General features: G+C 43.0%; 1 protein-coding gene and 1 long non-coding RNA gene across 3 annotated transcripts in view; one reads left to right on the top strand and one right to left on the bottom strand.

Moving 5' to 3' along the window:
• Window positions 1–19,703, top strand: part of LOC136447185 (transformation/transcription domain-associated protein-like) — a 261,663-nt gene that overhangs the window by 68,130 nt on the left and 173,830 nt on the right. For both annotated transcript variants that reach the window (XM_066445885.1, XM_066445884.1), the window contains exons 15-16: window positions 161–221; window positions 6,136–6,291. In XM_066445885.1, the coding sequence (XP_066301982.1) occupies window positions 161–221; window positions 6,136–6,291 (217 nt within the window). The remainder of the gene's footprint in view (window positions 1–160; window positions 222–6,135; window positions 6,292–19,703) is intronic.
• Window positions 1,903–3,839, bottom strand: LOC136447188 (uncharacterized). Its single transcript, XR_010757693.1, has 2 exons — window positions 3,400–3,839; window positions 1,903–2,931 (listed from the first exon to the last, which is right to left on the bottom strand). It is a non-coding gene; the product is annotated as an uncharacterized lncRNA (long non-coding RNA).

The raw sequence follows: 19,703 nt of genomic DNA, 5'->3' as shown, positions 1-19,703 counted from the left end.
AAGTTGAACCAATATTATCAAAAGTAGTGACAATATTGTTAGAAAATGTCACGATGTTGTTGAAAATTGTAACAATATTGTCAAATTTGAAACAATGTTGCTTAAAATTTGTAACCATGTTGATGTTCAGAGTTGTAACAATGTTTCTCCCGTCCTCCAGGCCGTGTACTTCCCCATCAGGACCATGTACCTCACCCTGAAGATCGAACAGCGGGAACGATGTAAGTACACAAACCTCCGTCCAGTTTCCACCAGTACATGTACCGAAAAACTTTATCTCAAACACCAGCCCACCAGTAATGGTTCACGGCTCTCAAAAGTGGCTTCATGACACCAAAGCAAAACCCTTCATAGCATGTGAGGCAATTTCAGTTCCCCACAACGTGCCGGAAACACGAAATGGACCATGACCCCAACCTTGGCCTCACATGTCCTGCACATTTTGCCGGGTTGTTTAGATGTTAGCCCAACAGTTCATGGTTTGAAACTTTAAAAGACTCCGAATGACATTAAATCAAAAATGGAGAACATTGGACAATGCTTGGAAGGACTGGGAAAATGTTTTTCAGTCAATCAGGTCTCAGTCCAGATGGACAGACGGCATGTGACTGCGGGCAGGAGCAGACCATGGAACACCTCCTCGTCTGCCCCCTCCTGCCTGAGCCATGCAACAGTGAGGTCAAGGTTGGGGTCATGGTCCATTTCATGTTTCCGGCACGTTGTGGGGAACTGAAATTGCCTCACATGCTATGAAGGATTTTGCTTTGGAGTCACAAAGCCACTTTGAGAGCCGTGAACCATTTCCGGTGGGCTTATGTTTGAGCTCAAGTTTTTCGATACATGTTGCGGAGAAAATGGGGTAATTTCATGATTCTAGGCAGAACTGAGTTTTCTACATTGTAAGTGCCGTGAAACATTTTACTTTCATTGGAGTCAGGAAGCCACTTTTGAGAGCCGTGAACCATTACCGGTGGGTCGGTGTTTGAGATAAAGTCTTTCGGTACATGTTGCGGAGAAAATGGGGTAATTTCATGATTCTAGGCAGAACTGGGTTTTCTAAGTGCCGTGAAGAATTTTACTTTGGAGTCACGAAGCCACTTTTGGGAGCCGTGAACCATTACCGGGGGGTTACAGTGTACATGAACCATTCCAGGGGGTTACAGTGTATATGTCCTGATTGTTTAAACACCAGGCAGAGGATTGAGGGCATGCGAGGTGAAGGCTGGGTCTTGTGTTTGCCACCGTGGGCACGCTGTTCCTTCACACTAGTACTGTTGGTTCTCTAATTTAAAAAAGTAAATGTTGTACATGAAGACAGAAAATGCTTTGTTGATGGAAAACTCTTGAGTACAATCGACTGAATTGTGGTTTTAACAAAAAGGTAGCTTTTATCATATTGAAACATAAAGATATACCATAACACTAAGGCCATGTTGATTTGATTATATGGTTGACATCCGCGCGTGCATCAATTTTTGCCCATACTGTAAATCATAATATACAAAGCAGCTTCAAAATGAGAAAATACATGCTGTAGATTGCAAAAGATTTATTTTGGAAAACGGATCCTAATATTGTAAAATGGCAAAGTCAATTCCACAGTCAAGGAAGAAGATGTGAAAGAACAAAAATTAAGAATCTATTATTCGGTATTGTACTCTGCATAGGCATGTCACACCATTTTTTTTGGTAGGATATAACTTGCTGAAATTGTTGCCAAAGTACAGATCAGATTCTTCCGCTTAATATGCTTTTTATCCTGTCGAAATCGGACAAAGTTGAAATTTTTCAGAATTTTTCAAAGTTGAAAAGTTGGACGTTTTCATTAGAAGACGCTTATCTATTGGCCCTATGGGAATGATTGACCTCAACATGGCACCAGAAATGACCACAAGTCCACAGTTATTTACATACGTTTTAATGTAACTGTTAAACACTTTGACCAATATTGTTCAAATTTTCAGCATTTAAAGATAATGTAACTGGACAGACTGTCATGTTTTATTTTTGACCTATATTCAGTATCTTATCTTAATTAGCCCTAATTAACCCTAACTAATTTATTCATTCACAATAGTGCCAATCAATTAACATACATTTCTAAACATGCTGAAAACTGAAGAAGGAACTACATGTTCCGACTATCCTGTTGTTGAAGAGATCATTATGAGAATAATGTATTTTTGCAGTCTTTGCTAATTGCAAGATATGCAAATGAGGGTAATTATCCTCAACAGAGGATGAACTGAACTGATCCTCAAATACACATGTACAACAAGTTGTTTTACTTATCCCTATTTGTACTACCTATTCCCTAAAACAACTTTCAACTGTTAACCTACATTACATGTTGACTTAAACACAGGAATTTTTACAACAGGAGCAATAATAGATCTATATGAAGATGTGTTAATTGGCAATAAACTAATGAGGCATATATAGTAAAATGCATACTTTGTTATTGATACTGATATTGGCTGCTACATGAACTCACTGATGTTGTAAGCTTGCTGAAACAGGTTCCTAACAATATCTTTACTTTAAAAAATGTAATATTCCAATGCTTAATTAGTTAAATATGCTAATTAACATCATGATCAATCAGAATGATAATAGTATTGTGCTAATTATAAGTATCAATACCTATGTTACCCATTCTAATAAGATCTCTGATTGGTACAGATAATAATGTACCTACAGTACTGCAGACTTACAACTTACTTTCTGACTAGTACAGTATCAGTAATTAATTTAGTGTTCAAGTTATTCTCCTGAAGTAGCTTCTCCCTTCGAAAATTTGTAGAAGGAAATTGAATTCTAGTCACCAAGCACTTGATCTGATGTTTGTGGTATCTTCAACTTGTTCAAGTTTGCTTGAAGGCAGCCCACGTTCTCTGCATAGCTCTACCAGATATGCCACCTTTGTATCCACTGGAAAATCAAGAAAGGACATCTGAATGAAGATCATACAACTGTGTGACAAATTCGGACTGTATGATCGTAACGCTAGTGTATATACACAACATAATTACGACAGTGGAAAATTGTTTGTTGCGTCCAAAGTATGCCATATCATCGGATATGAAAGGTATATTACATTCAGCATAAAATATATGACCATTCTACGGTTAAATAGCGCAGGATTTATGACAATAAGTTCAATTTAGATACAAAGTGCGCGATCTCACGCCCCCCTCCCCCGTCACGTATGCGCACACAGCGCACGTCATTTTTCGGGCTGTCGAAAAAAACTCTCAAAATGTATCGCTAAACCCACAAGCCAAACTCGCCTAAATAGAACCAAAAACTACACCATGATAACCATATTATATCTATATTTGCGACAGTATAGGGACAAAGTTGCTAAGTTCAAGAAAAATAGCAAAAATGTCCACTTACTTCTGGAGGTTTCTCCCGTTTCTTCCATATCTCCCGCCTAGAATCACGTAGAAATTTTGTCCCACCACTGACGTGAACCTTGATCTCTGCCCTTTCACCTGAAACCATTCCCAGAGTTCTCCGTGCTACACCGGCTTGTGGCTTTTGAGTTGAAAATGGGACTTCCGCCGGGCGGGCCTCAAAATCGCGTGCCGCGTTCGCGGCGTCAGAACGGGGCGGTTTTTCGGCTGCATCGCCAACTTAGATGATTTTTAGCTCCTTGTTCGATGGATATTTTCAACTTAAAAGATGATAGTGTGATAGCAAACCTTCCATAGATTATTGACAACGATTTTCATTGGCAAAATACAAACGGTTGATTTTTAAGATTTTTTAAAAGACATTTACTGCCTCACGCGCTGCCGCGTTCTAATGGAAAAACGCGGAGGTTCGACATGCCTACTCTGCATGTTTAGTTTAGTTCAGCCTTCCTGACCACGTAGATTTTGTAATGAAGAGAACTTTTATTTTTGTCAGCCTTTTTTTTATTCGCACGCTCGCAGCAGTTTTGGGGTTCCCATAGGATGTCATCCATATAATTAAATCAACACGGCCTAATAGATTAACAAGACTTCTTTCAGATAGATGACTTGAAATCAAAAAACGTTATCTGATGACACTTCAACAACTAACACAGGTTAAAGGCACAGATTACTAGCAGTATGGAGGGCCGAACAGCAGAGTTTGTGGGGAAAGTCTGTACACAGAGTTCAGGTGGCGTAAGGCACACACCATCCGGGCCATTGCACCGAGTGCCGGAGTGATGTATGTTGTGTTTAATGTGTTGTGCAGCAAGCGAAGGCTTGACTGCAGCACTAATGTGAGAGCGTATGCATTACTGTCCTATTGTTGGACACAAAGCCGGATGAATGCTGTCGCAGGATGGTTTTTCTGTTAGGGAATTTACACCGCTTCCCTCACAAGGGGAAAGGGGGCTGTACACACCACCAATCAAACCAAGGCCACTCCAAATTAAATAGGTGTTTGTTAGACCTTCTTGCTTTAAAAAGTTGATTTTAAAATAAGAATAGAAAATACAATTAAATGCTAACACTTGTTAAGCTTAATTTGTTCATCCTCAGCTACATGTAGTAGTATTAGGTGACATCATTTTTTATGTTCCTCCGTTAAAATTTTCCTTTTTCGACTTTTGTATCCATCTTTGTTTTGGTTTCGAACAGTCTTTGAGATCTTTGGCATTATAGAAGGAATTTAATGATGCATACAATGTGTATACAGTTCAGTTTTGCACAAAACTATATCCATATGGGTCCTCTGACCTTCTTACATGTTTGCGAAATCCTTTATTCTATAAAAGATACCTCAACGTTTCTTAGTCACAGCTCGGCCTTTTTCAAAAGGAATCTGAGAAACACATGATCAAACCTGAGTGGCTGGAGTGAACTAATCCGCCGGACGCCTGGCCGGGGTGCGGGTTTGGGAGTAGATTTTATGGTGAGGTTCAGGGACTAATGTCCGCAGCACGTCGGCAGCAAGTCGTCTGTAACCATGAAAGTCTCACCGCTGCCGCAATTCCTGCAATTTGTGGGAGAGCTGGGACCACCGGCACTTAACGGGGGCATCCGTTATGTGTGATCTATAGCACGTGGGGCACACCATGTTATTTGCTGGGTTCTCAGAGACATTTCAAGCAAAAATGTCGCAAAAATTATCAGGCCAAGATGACAACAGTGGGCTGGGAGGAAAACTTAAACCCGACTTAATTTATTCACTGCCAGAAACTGTCCGTATCAATTATTGAACGATGATGATGGCTTGTTCTCCGTAGTCGAGGATCAATTATTAAGGTACAGACTTTCCCCCCAGACTCTGTTTTCATGTTGATTTTACAGTTTGACATTATTTTTTCATATCCAAGTGAAAAAATTGAAGCAATCATCCTCAATTGTGGTGAAGCTTGACGCTTTTTCAAGTAGCTAGTGGTAGTGAAATGCTGCTTTGCTACGGCTCACGTTTTTGGCCGAGCAAACCCGGTCACCCCTACTCTTCTCGGTTAGTGTGTTGGGTTCTTTTACGTGCAGAGGCATTTCCAAGAACCAACATATTGATTTGATTCGGCCCAGCATTACAGCTGATATACAGCAGAGCTATGAAGCTGTGGCACTTACCATGCACATTTGTTATGTTGATATACTGTGGGGGGGGGGGGCAGCAATGGAATTGGTCCCAGTATAAATCAGGGTGATTTGGTGTGATAAAGGCCTGCATTTGTTTTAAGCCAAAACTTTTTTGAATTTATCACTTTTCTCAAACCATACTTTTTCAATCTGCTTGTAGTGTAGAAATTACTTTTCATTAGCACTACATATCTTGAACGGCAATAAACAAACTGAAATATTAAAGATACTCAAAATTCTTAGAAAGGATGTATCCAAAACCCACATTTAACACATTTTATTGCATCTGAAACTTAGTAGACCTTAAGTACATGTACCTCCACTACTATTTGTTTAAGTCGCTTTTTGTTATCCCACAGACAAGAGCGGTGAGGTAGGTGCCCTAGCAGCCACCTGAGGAACTGCAGCTGTTTGTTTGTTAGTAACACATTTCTCCCTGTGTCCCCAGACAAGAGCGGAGAGGTTGGCGCAGGCGTGCCGTGTACAGCCAGCCCTAGCAGCTACCTGACGAACTGCAGCTGTTTGTTTGTTAGTAACACATTTCTCCCTGTGTCCCCAGACAAGAGCGGAGAGGTCGGCGCGGGCGTGCCGCGGACAGCCAGCCCGAGCGTGTCCGGGAAAGCGGCGCACCACGGTCCGACCGCATCATCGTCCCTCCCGCCCACCACACAGCTGGGCGCGTCGCTCGCTACGTCCAGTCAGGGGGACCCCGCAGGTAAGGAACCTTCTTACACCTGTACAACTTGGGCTAGGGTCTTAGATATGATATCATGTCTTACCAGGGGATCTTACAGGTAGGAACCTTCTTATGCCTGTACGACTTGGGCCGGTGTCTTAGACATTATGTCTTACCATGTGGATCCTGCTGGTATGTGTCTTCTTAAACCTCAGCTCGGGCTGGGGTCTTAGATATGTGTGGCACCAGTTGAAGGAACCTTTCCTAGCAAGTCTTTCTATATGATATACATCTACATGACTGTATAGTTGTAACTATGATGACAGCTACAATCAAGGCTGATGCCAAGATGTAGATATGACATTATGTCTGTCTACACCTACATGTACAGCTTGGATGGATGTCTTGCAAGTTTGCTCTGCAAAGGAAGTGTCCTTGACATTTCATCTTATGCCCAGAACTTGGGTTGTCATCTTAGATATGCCATCAAGTCCCTTAATGCTAACACAGTTCAGAGTGTTCTTTGGGCAGTTTTACATGGTACATGTACATGTATCTCTTGAACATGGGAAGACTCAGACAACCAGAACTGAGGAGTCTAAGGTCTGACAGGCCCTCTGGCAAGACTTGTCAGACTGGAACCACGAATTTCCTTGTTACGCATGCATAGTTGGGCTGAAATCTCGTTTCTCCTTTGCTTTGCTTGAGAGTTGTGTTGGGCAATAGACACTTTGAAGTAGACAACCAGAACTGATCAGTGTATAAATCTCATTTGAATCTAGCAAAACTTATCAGACTGTATCCACAAATTGCATTGTCATGCTTTGATAGTTCAACGGTTACCTGATCTAAAACTCGCCCAGGAATCTTGTCTGGTGCTCATTTTGGCACATATTTGTAGACAGGTTTGATTGATGATTGTAATATATGACTCATCAGATGGCAGCCACAGACGTCCTTCAGCTCCTCCAGGCGATGCCTGATCTTACACAGTTCCAGGAACCTTCCCTGGTCCTTGATTAATGTGTGACATGTTTAGATTGATGAGTCTAATATCTGACAGGCATGTAAGAAAACTTACCAGACTTTAGCCACTAAATGTCCTTAACTATTTCAGGCGATGCCTGATCTAAAACAGTTCCAAGAACCTTGCCTGGTCCTTGATTAATTTGTGATATGTTTAGATTGATGAGTCTAAGATCTGACAGGCATGTAAAAAAACGTACCAGACCGTATCCACTGATTCCCTTGTTATGCTGTCAAGTTCAAGTTAATATTCTACCTGATCTGAGAGAATTCCAGGAATTTATCCATCTTGTCTGGTCCTTGTGTTGTGCAATAAGACAAAGGTGAGTGATGATTTTTTAAGACTTGCCTCAAGCGGGACTTAGCTTTTGTGTTGATTTTATTGAAGACATGTCTTGAGACTTGAGATCTGAAGTGGGCCTGCTGGACAAATGATGGATGTGAGAACTAAGACGTCTGGAGCGGATGTCTTAGACTTGCCTCAAGCAAGACTAATTATAACCCTTTTGAGTTCATTTTATTGAAGACATGTCTTGAGACTTAAGATCTGAAATGAGAAGGTGTTTGAGAGATAATTGAAGACGTCTGGAGCATAATAATTGTCTCAGACTTGCCTCCAGCGAGACTTATCCTGTTGTGTTCGACTCCATGTTTATTGACAACACGTCAGGAGACCACGTGTCCGATGCCAGCGCTCATCAATCTGTGTCAGGCTGTTGATGATAATGGTTTCTATTGGTCAGAAATTACCCGCAATGGCAGCCTTTCTAGCGCTGAATTGATGCAGGGTTCTACAGGTTTCACACAATACACAACATATAATATCTTATCCACACTTGCATTTTGTGGAACTGTCGCAAGGGTCTGGGTGGCTGCCATTCGGCGCCACCAGGTGACCTCAATACGACTTTCCCCAACCGAAGTCAGGTACCCATGGATTTACACCTGGGTGGAGTGAGGAAAGTCGTGTAAAGTGCCTTTCCCAAGGGCACAAGATCGGTGACATGACAGGATTCGAACTCGGGACCTCTTGGTTCTGAGTCGAACGCTCTGCCGTTGCGCCACACGACCCCACACAACTGTTAACCCTTAGTCTGCTGTGGTAGCCATTTGGGACCAAATCTATATTGGTTATTGGTTAGTAGATTTGACCTCCCTCTTGCGTGAGAATCTCTATCGTTGATGGATGTTTGCCTGCAAGCGTCAGATCGTCATGTTAAACTGTCCCATGGTTTTCCAGGTTTCCACCTTAATGCGAATTTTGTGTGCACTTAATGATTTTCATATCTGTCTCTCTAGATATAATTTTTTATCCAATTTTACGTCTTTTATTCCACGTCATTTGGATTCCCTTCCTAACGCCAACCCAAACCCTTAACTGCTGGGCCTAGGACATGGGAAATATGTGTTAAGTGCCTTTCCCAAGATGAAAATCTCACTTGGTAAATATGTGCCTGAATGCTGCTTATTGCCAAGTTTACCTTCAAGTTCATAGTTCCCCTCCTGTTGTCATCAGATTGTCAAGTTTGCCTGTCTGTGTCTAAAGTATTTTAGATTCTTTATCTTGTGCGCTCATTCTTCGATTTTCAATGTCCTGAACCTGATCTTTCCATTTGACTTTCCCTTTGCGTGAGAGTTTCAGTTGATGAAGGTTTGCCTGTTTATCAGATTGTGAAGTTTGCTTGTCTGTGTCCAAAATTTTCCTGATTCTTTATTACGTGTGCTTACTCGCCAAGTTTCAATGTACCTTTAGCTAGTAAGTGTTTGACTTGATCCTCCCTTTGCACAAGAGTCCCATTTGCATGATAACTGTTCACCTGCAGGCCTCACATCAACAGGTTTACCTTCACACTTCCCGTCTCAAACTATCAGATGATCAAGTGTCCAACATTTTCCTGATTCTTTATTACGTGTGCTCATTGATCGATTTTCGATTTTGATTTGATTTCCTTGCACAAGAGTCCCAGTTGGTGAATGTTCGCCTGGTAGGCCTCACACATTGGCAGGTCTACCGTCATACTCCCGTCTCTAGTTATCAGATGGTCAAGTGTCCAAAATGTTTCTGATTCTTTTTCACGTGTGCTCATTCTTGGATCTTCCCCTGCACAAGAGTCCCAGTTGGTGAATGTTCGCCTGCAGGCCTGACACATTGGCAGGTCTACCGTCATACTCCCGTCTCTAGTTATCAGATGGTCAAGTGTCCAAAATGTTTCTGATTCTTTTTCACGTGTGCTCATTCTTGGATCTTCCCCTGCACAAGAGTCCCAGTTGGTGAATGTTCGCCTGCAGGCCTGACACATTGGCAGGTCTACCGTCATACTCCCGTCTCTAGTTATCAGATGGTCAAGTGTCCAAAATGTTTCTGATTCTTTTTTACGTGTGCTCATTCTTGGATCTTCCCCTGCACAAAAGTCCAGTTGGTGCATGTTCGCCTGCAGGCCTCACATTGGCAGATTTAACTTCATACTCCCGTCTCTAATTACGAGATGGTCAAGTGTCCCAAATGTATCTGATTCTTTATTATGTGTGCTCTTTCTTTGATTTTCGATTTAGATTTGATCTTCCCTTGCACAAGTCCCACTTGGTAACTGTTTGCCTGCAGACCTCACATTGGCAGGTTCACCTGTCTCTGTCCCTAACTTTTCTGATTTTTTATCATGTATGCTGATTTTTCGATTTTCGATGTCTTGAACCTGCGGTAACTTTCCATTTGATCTTCCCCTTCCTTGCACGAGAGGCCCAGTTGGTGAATGTTCGCCTGCAAGCTTCAGATCGACAGGTCTACCTTCATCATTTTCAGCTCTAATTGTCAAATTGTCAAGTTTGCTTGTCTGTGTCCAAAATTTTTCAGTGCTCATTCTTTAATTTTTGATGTACCTAGTTTTTTTATTTGATCTTACCCTTGCACGAGAGTCCCATTTGGTGCTAGTTCACCTACAGGCGTCAGATCGACAGTTCTATTTCCATCGTTCCTGTCTATTATCGTCGGATTGTCAAGTTTGCTTGTCTGTGTCCAAATTTTTCAGTGCTCATTCTTTGATTTTCGATGTACCTAGTTTTAGATTTGATCTTCCCTTTGCACTTGGTGAATGTTAGCCTACAGGCGTCAGATCGACAGTTCTACCTCCATCGTTCCCGTCTCTAATCATCGGGCAGGACCTCGGAGCCGGGGGATCCCTCCCGATCGATTGTCGATGCGCCCCAATCCACAGGTGGACCAGGCCGGTCGTTATCGGGCCCATTTGCAGAGGTGTAAATTAGCTTCTCTTCATCATGGGGAAATTTACACCCGTCGGTCTGTCCACATCGCATCTCAATGATGCTGGGACCATCATTTTCTCCGACACCCTCATTAATTGGGGGGTGAAGTCCATCTTTCTGCTGAAGGGCACTCGATAGCCCACTAGTACTCCCCGCAGGGTTCGATTGGCTGGGAGGGTGGAGGAGATGGGAGAGTGGAAGAGATGGGAGGGTGGAGGAGATGGGAAAGTGGAGTCAATCTCCTAATGATAGAGACTGGAGAGAAGGCTGATGTCCTGATGATATGGGGCAGACATTTAGACAGTCTCTGCTATATAGCTACTTGTGTTTGAGTGTGGTTTTGATGATATAGGACAGAGACAACCTGTAACTAAATTAACAATTTTAAGTGCTGGCAACTAAGGAATAAAAAACAAAGGGGTCTTCATTAGAGACAGGAAAGATTTAGAGAGAGTGCAGAAAAAAGATGATAGATATAGGACAGAGATCTACTCACCCTCAGCTACTAATGTGTTTAAGTGGGTTCCTGATGATATAGGACAGAGACCTCTGCTACTTGTGTTTAAGTGGGTCTCTGATGATATAGGGCAGAGACAGCCACAGCCATTTGTACAGGTTTGAGTGGGTTCCTGATTATGTAGGACAGAGACAGCCACTTGTACAGGTTTTAGTGAGTTTTTGCTAAGTGCCTGACAGAGACAGCTTCTACCCAATTTGCAAGCTTTTGTGCTGTCAACCCAGAAGTGAAGACAGCATCGGTCTCTTCCTTAGACTGCAGGAAACTGATAACACAGGACAGAGACTGCCACTTAGGCCACACCATTTCAATTTCTTTGTTAACGGAATTTAAAAAAAAAATGCTAGATTGGAAAATCAACATGAAAACAGAATCTCAGAGGAAAGTTTGTACTTTGGTGCACACAATTTCAGGGAGTGAACAGGGTCAGGTGCAAGTTTTCACCCCAGCCTTCTGTTTTCATGATTTTTTTGTTGCTAAAATTTAAAAAAAAATCTGTTAACAAGAAATTGAATTGGTCTGGCCTTATACATGTTTTAGATGGTTCCTATTACAAGTAAGTATCAGACAGAGACATATGTTGATAAACGAACAAGTTTACGCAGAATTGGAGACAGGAGAGACCTCTTCATCAATAACAGGAGAGGCAGGAAGAGTGTTTTAAAGTGCACTGAAAACATTGGGCCAGCTTAAGGAGGAGGTTGAATGGATCTATTTGTATCTCAAAGAAATCAGTGCCAAGTCTTAGACCCCTCCAACCTTCAAATAATACAGGACAGAGATATCCCGAACCCGCCAGTTTCAATGTACATGTAACCAACTAAAGACAGTTAGAAAGTTGCTACTCCCTGAAACTACCATAAAGTGGAGAAGGACTATCGTAAAAGACAGTTAATGTCTTAATAGATACTTGGACGAGCTCAGTGCAGGATGTTGGTTCAGATGCTCTGGACTTCTTGCAGGAAATTGGTTTTGGTTTCCAACCTTGACCTTTGCTATGCTGAAGGAGATTTACATTTGGAAATACATAGCCTTGTTAAGTATGACGCAGAGTCAATGGCTTTGGCTAGATATCAAACAGTTCACGCACTGATTACATTGGGGCTGGCTTAAAGAGGAGATTGGATTTATATTTTGTGTCTCAAAGAAATCAGTGGCAAGTCTTAGACCCCTCCGACCTCCCCAATGCTAAAGTAGATTTTCGTTTGGAAATTCGTAGCCTTGTTAAGTACAACACAGAGTCAATGTCTTGGCTATGATATCAAACGGTTTATGCACAGATACAGCTTAAGGAGGGGATTGAATTTATATTTTGTGTCTCAAAGAAATCAGTGCCAAGTCTTAGACTCCTCCGACCTTCCCTATGCTTAAGTAGATTTTCGTTTAGAAATTCGTAACCTAGCTAGTTAAGTATGACACAGAGTCAATGGCTTGGCTATGATATCAAACAGTTCATGCACTAATAACATTGGAGCCAGCTTAAGGAGGATATTTCTGTGTCCCTAAGAAATGAGTGGCAAGTCTTCGACCCTCCGGCTCTCTTGCAATGTTCTTAAGTTCATTATTGGGTCCCTACACTGCACACTCGGCACTTTCATTATTAACCAGCGGGAGACCGGAGGGGTTTTATCGATCAGTGCTCGCGTGCTTCAGCCCCTCATGGCTGTCCTGTCATGTCACCACCGCGCTCTCTAACCCCGACCCTCACCTGGAGGTCGCTCCGTCTTCAAGATCCCCGGACTGTCTTCAGATCTGCTCCTTAAGACCACACCAATTTAATTTCTTGGTTAACAAATTCTTTTTTTAAATTTTAGCACGAGGACATCATTAAAACAGAAGGCTGGGGTGAAAACTTGCACCTGACCCTGTTCACTCCCTGACACTGTGTGCACCAAAATACAAACTTTCCTCTGAGATTCTGTTTTCCTGTAACAGTTGATTTTCCAATTTAGCATTTTTTCAAAAATTCTGTAACCAAGAGATCAAATTGGTGTGGCCTATATAAGGCTTCTCTGTGTCTGGATCTCTTTAAAGGAAACCAAAGAAATATCAGGGTCCAAAATTGGATTTTGAAATCAATTTATTTAGTCATTTCTATACATGATTAGTTCAAACAACACTATCACAATGTATAGCGACGTCGATCATGCAAAGATATGACGTTGTTGTGATATGAGAACTCTCTGAAAATCATCGCAGGGGTTTCTGTAGGCTCGCGAAATTTGTATCATTGTACGGCTCATTTTTACACGGTTTGACAATGCTCAAAAAGTGTGAAGTTATTACGTAAATGTGCTAAACAGTGTCAGTAAACGTCACTACCATAAAGATTTCAGCATTTTTTTAATTTCAATTTTTTTGGGCGCTAATAATATTGCTTTCATTAATTGGTTTCCTTTAAGGAGAACTAAGAGGCAGTGTCTGAACACTTCCCGGCGTCTCAAACACTCACGGACGGAGCCTTCCGCGGCTCAGAGCCCCCTGAAACTTTAATGCGGCTCCTGAGCTCCTCTCGTGGGCAATTTCCCTCTGATGTCTTCTCGCCGCTGGCTAATTTCCCGGAAGACATGAATGTTTCACGGAGTCCTTGAAGAAGACGTGTGACCTCCAGGGCACGCAGAGGTCATCGCCCTAGTAGCAGGGTTCTGGAAACTGATGTGGAACACTCTAGATCATTCTATGCTGAATCACAAAAAAAGCCAGATGGTAAAACGCACTTTGATTTACAAAACTTTTTAATAGGCGGTCTGAATTCCAGTTTGTGTCCTTGAGATTTACAGCCGTCAAGTTCAGATCATGTGACAAGTTGGAGATGGACATCTTATCTCTTGACAGTGTCTGAAATAGGATGTCTTTAAGAAATTACACCGCAGCATTGATATTCTTAATGTGACAGGGATTTCTGGTCTCAAACGTTGATGTGATTTTAAATCAAAGCTGGAGATGACATCTCAGTGTTGTGACTGTAATTTCTGTTATCTTGTGTTTGGGTGCCATTGCTGCAGTGGAGGTGTTGTGTGATGTTTATATCTGATGTCAGACGGCCATGTAATATTGAGCTGTGTGTTGTAGATGGTGTCGCCAGTCAGACTCTGCTATCTTACACCAGGTCCTCTTCTGTAATTGCAAGATGACAAGATAAGAATATCTAGGAGTAAAGCTGAAAATTTCATCGGACTGTTATGTCACTGTAACTTCTGTTACCTTGTCTGAAAGTGCCATTGCTTCCATCGAGTTGTTGGCTGTAGAGCATGGGAGAAGTAAAGGGAATATTCTGTTATTGTAGACCTTGTAAGCAGCTTATACATATAACTTATAGTCCTTTAGTGGGTACAATAACCTGCCAGTCCTGTTTGGTGGATAGAAGTTTCTTAGATCCACTCTTCCATTTTAACGAGGAAGTAGCTTCAGCACATACCATATTTAAAACTTCAGTCCCTTTTTTTCTAACTCGGAGTGAGCTTGTGTTTAAGGACTTTGAGTTTTTATCAGTTCAGCACAGGAAGTTGTTTTCCGGAAGTCCCTGTCACTGAAGATGCAGCTAAAAGACTGTTCCTGGTTCCACGAGGCTTTCCTTGACTGTGGCCTTAAGTCTTTTAAGTGCTCCTTAAGCCCTTCTGGGGACGCTTGTCTTGAAGGTCACCAGTCAACCTTGACTGATGCTTCCAAGGAAAAGCTGGATCTTAAGATATCTTCTAAGGATCTTAAGACATGTTGTTAGCTGTGTCTTGTTGTCTCGCCTCATCTTCAGACAAAAGACCTGATGTCTGACTTTCTTAAGTCTCAAGAAGAAAGTCAGAGTGGCTCTTAGACATGTAATAAGACTCTCAAACTTTTACCACAGGAAGTTAACTATCTATTTTTTTTAGTTTGGCCACGCAGCTACCCATATGAGTTTAAAGGAGGATGGAAAAACTGATAATTGTAATCATGATAAAAACATCTTTTCTAGAAGCTTCTATGTTCAACTTGGTAATATTAGTCAATGTCGAATCTCTGCCCTATAGTAACTGTTAGATGTGCTCTGACGAGTGTGGAATCTCTGCCCTATAGGAGGATTTCCTACCAGGCCTGTTGTCGGGCGTTGCCCTCGGTGATAGCTTATTTCACAGTTGCGTTTTGAAGTGTTTCTGGTAAATGATGAGTTTTTCCGGTGGTCGTGGATTAGCAGCCCGCGTCCAGAACACCTGGGGAAATTTCCGGGGAAGCCAAACGTGATTCTCGCTGGAAAGTTTGCTGGGAAGATAAGAGCGGAGATAATTCGATCATTTGTCATACAGGAGACAGTCTTCCCCAGGATTCTGCAGATCTGAGATGCTGTCTTTAAGAAAATTGACTCTGAAATGAGACCGCCCACTGCTTAAGGCTGAGTTAGTCTCCTTGAAGATCGCAAACTATCTGCAGACAACATTGTACGTTTGAAGAGATTTCTTTGTATGGTCAATCTGTCATATTGTGTTACATTATGATCTACTACAACAGTCGCTAAACTGATTGTCATCTAAATTAATTAAACCCCAAATAGTAAACCACCCAACCATTTGGTTTTTTTTAGCCCAATGAATGGATGGATGCATGGATGAATTAATTACTTAATTGATCGATTGATTAATGAACTTCATGTAAATGACAGACTGTTTATTGAAGCACTATTGTCCTCTTTCATAACAGAAATATTGAAACATTCAGTCCTTTTTTATGGGTCAAAACAGGAATGAGGGCAGATTAACAAAAGACTGCCATTTCGTATATACGCCCCCCTCCCTGCAGTGTTTCTCTAAGTGATAATTTTGTTCTGAATGGTTAGACTTAGAGAATGCAGAAATATTGAAACGTCAAAGTCCTTTTTTTATAGGTCAAAACTGAAATGAGGCCAGCTGAACAAAAGACTGCCATACGCCCCCCTCCCCGCAGTGTGTCTCTAAGTAATAATTTTGTTCTGAGTGGTTAGAAAACACATAAATCTCCTCTTCACTCACATAAACCATGCAGCACACCCGGTGCTTCAGCGTAACTCAGCGCCGATGGAACTAGGTCAGCGCTTATGTTTCTCTAATGGACGTGTTTCCCTTTCATCTGCTGCGTGTGGAGGCAGGACAGTGGAAAGAGTTATGCTGAGGTTCGGCTCGACGCTCAGTAGCGCAGGTTTAGTGTCTGTTGGGAATGCTTCTGGCACGTCTGCAAACCGCAGAAAGCTTTCTAAGGCCACTTGCTGATGTCTTCAAGTAAAGAGTCAGAAAGAGGACTATCGTGATGAAAAGTGGAGTCTGAGAGGGTCTGAATCATATATTACAAGGAAGAAATGAAGCTTGTCGTGCAGTTGATAGTGATAATACATTGCAATAATTCTGAACTAGAAGACCCACATTGAAATAGAGTCAGAGGTTCTTGAAGTGAAAAGAGCCAGATCCAAGCTTCCTTCCTAATCCCCCTGTTGTATGTTTGACAATGGCCTTTTGCTAAATTTCTACTTCTAAATGTGTACTAAGTAATTATGTTCACCAAAAAAGTTTCTCTGTGTTTGTGTGTGTTTGTGTGTCTGTTTGTTTGTAAATGGCATAACTTGAGAAGGCATTGATGGATCTTTATGATTTTTGGTTAAAGTTTGTTGGTACATGTAGGTGTTGGTCTTGGCAAATTAAAGAAATGATTAGACTATATGGGCCTCCTTAGTTTTCACTTTGGGAAGTCTGAGAACCAAGGAAATGATTTTATGTGGCCGAGACTGGGTCCCGGTGAAATCGTACAGTCTGTCCCCCCTCTCCCATCATTCCCTGCTGGGCTCTGTCTGGCCGTGACGTAACGTGAAATCACTCGGCAGCGTTCAGCGTGAGGTCTGCGCTGCCCCACCATGGTTCAGCGTGAGGTCTGCGCTGCCCCACCATGGTTCAGCGTGAGGTCTGCGCTGCCCCACCATGGTTCAGCGTGAGGTCTGCGCTGCCCCACCATGGTTCAGCTTGAGGTCTGCGCTGCCCCACCATGGTTCAGCGTGAGGTCTGCGCTGCCCCACCATGGTTCAGCGTGAGGTCTGCGCTGCCCCACCATGGTTCAGCGTGAGGTCTGCACTGCCCCACCATGGTTCAGCGTGAGGTCTGCGCTGCCCCACCATGGTTCAGCGTGAGGTCTGCGCTGCCCCACCATGGTTCAGCGTGAGGTCTGCGCTGCCCCACCATGGTTCAGCGTGAGGTCTGCACTGCCCCACCATGGTTCAGCGTGAGGTCTGCACTGCCCCACCATGGTTCAGCGTGAGGTCTGCGCTGCCCCACCATGGTTCAGCGCGAGGTCTGCGCTGCCCCACCATGGTTCAGCGTGAGGTCTGCGCTGCCCCACCATGGTTCAGCGTGAGGTCTGCGCTGCCCCACCATGGTTCAGCGTGAGGTCTGCGCTGCCCCACCATGGTTCAGCGTGAGGTCTGCGCTGCCCCACCATGGTTCAGCTTGAGGTCTGCGCTGCCCCACCATGGTTCAGCGTGAGGTCTGCGCTGCCCCACCATGGTTCAGCGTGAGGTCTGCGCTGCCCCACCATGGTTCAGCGTGAGGTCTGCACTGCCCCACCATGGTTCAGCGTGAGGTCTGCGCTGCCCCACCATGGTTCAGCGTGAGGTCTGCGCTGCCCCACCATGGTTCAGCGTGAGGTCTGCGCTGCCCCACCATGGTTCAGCGTGAGGTCTGCACTGCCCCACCATGGTTCAGCGTGAGGTCTGCACTGCCCCACCATGGTTCAGCGTGAGGTCTGCGCTGCCCCACCATGGTTCAGCGTGAGGTCTGCGCTGCCCCACCATGGTTCAGCTTGAGGTCTGCGCTGCCCCACCATGGTTCAGCGTGAGGTCTGCGCTGCCCCACCATGGTTCAGCGTGAGGTCTGCGCTGCCCCACCATGGTTCAGCGTGAGGTCTGCACTGCCCCACCATGGTTCAGCGTGAGGTCTGCGCTGCCCCACCATGCCTGTCGGAGATGAGTGATGGCCATAATCAGGGCTGTCTGGTGCGATGTTGGGGAAACAGTTTACCTCCTGATGGGACACTCTTGTAACAGAAGTATCAAAACGAGTTTAATGTAATCTAGTCGTCCCAAGGGCTTCACACCTCAAAAGTTTGCAAATTTGATGCTTTCTGGTCATTTTGTGTTCTTTCACCCCACATTTTTAACATTGCCTGTTGGAAAGGATAATTTACCTCCTGGTGGAATATTTTTGTCAGAAAAGTATCAAAACACAATTAAAGTGATCTAGTTGTCCCAAGTGCTTTACACCTCAAATATCTGCTGAATTTTTGGCTTTATGGTCATTTTGAAATTGATATTTTTTCACCCAACTTTGCCTATTAGGAAGAACAATTTAGCCCCTGGTGTGACAGTTTCGTGAGAAAGTATCAATTGAAAATAGATTTCAAATTGATACAATTCAATTGTCCCAATACACTTATCAAGTGCTTTACTTTGCAAAAGTCTGCTAATTTCGTGGCTTTCTGCTTTTTTTGAAATAGACATTCTCTCCCCCAACATATGCACTTTGCCTGTTAGTGAGTCACTTGAGGCCAATTTAACAACAAGTAACATCATGATTGATTTATGAATGCTTTTGTTAAGACTGTCACAGTTCGTTTGGGAAGCACAAATTACCTCACTCAGAGCTACTTTTGTAACAAACGTACGGAAGTAATTTAGCCATCCCAATACACTGAAGTGCTTCTCTTATTGTGGCAGCTAATTTTGTGACCTTTTCCAAGTAGTTTTGCAGTGGCACAGTTTTACAAGAGTCTTTAGGTTAGAGTGATTGATGAATGTATTTAAGTCTTACAGACTAAGAAACTTGCTGGAAGCCGGCAAATTTGGTGGGCCCAGCTTGAGTTAAGTGCTTTCAAAAGTGTTTTGTGATGACTAAATTGCATTTTATTCTCAGACTAGTTTTTGGCAAACCCAGCTCTGCATGTGGTTAACTGCTTTTCCCGCTTTGGAGGAAGCAATCGTGAATTCAATGTTGTAATCCATTTGGTTTAAGTGTGCTTCAGGATGACTAAATTACCTTTTATGCTGATTACAGTCCAACAAAGAAGCTTGAGTAGGCAGCAAAATGTTCTCCCACTGAACGACGGACGGTCATAATTTCATTTCCGCCTTCACTAAGACAGTCATTTAATGTTGTCATGTTGGTCACTTGATGTCTTTGGGAAAGTTATAAGATTGTACATGTGGCTTAGAGTCTCTTTCCTGAGATTCTTTAAAAAAATCCAGAATGGCACAAGTTTAGTATACATGTATGATGTAGTAGTAGTCCACTGTGTTCTGCTGCTGCAGTAGTCTGGACTCCTGCAGCTGCAACCAGTCTCTCTTCAACTCTCTCCACTTCCCAAGTATACCACTTACTAATATATAGTTGTCTGAACAGATGCCTGAATTACATTCTACACTTTTCTGACTAAAACACATCATTGTATCAATAGTTTCTTTTTGACACACTTGAACTAACCGTTTATGATACAATACAGGCTGTCGTTAGGATTATCTGCTGTGCATTGATTTCAAAGAATGATCTGACAGATCTCTGATAGGACGTTAAATAGAGGTCCCATGTTTGGGGAGAGCCACACCCCGCACACGTAAAAGAGCCCATCGCGCTTATCGAAAAAGAGTAGGGGCATGCCCCGGTGT

This window comes from Branchiostoma lanceolatum, chromosome 13, assembly GCF_035083965.1.
Source record: "Branchiostoma lanceolatum isolate klBraLanc5 chromosome 13, klBraLanc5.hap2, whole genome shotgun sequence".
Lineage (NCBI taxonomy): Eukaryota > Metazoa > Chordata > Leptocardii > Amphioxiformes > Branchiostomatidae > Branchiostoma > Branchiostoma lanceolatum.
This window is presented reverse-complemented; position numbering and strand designations above follow the sequence as displayed.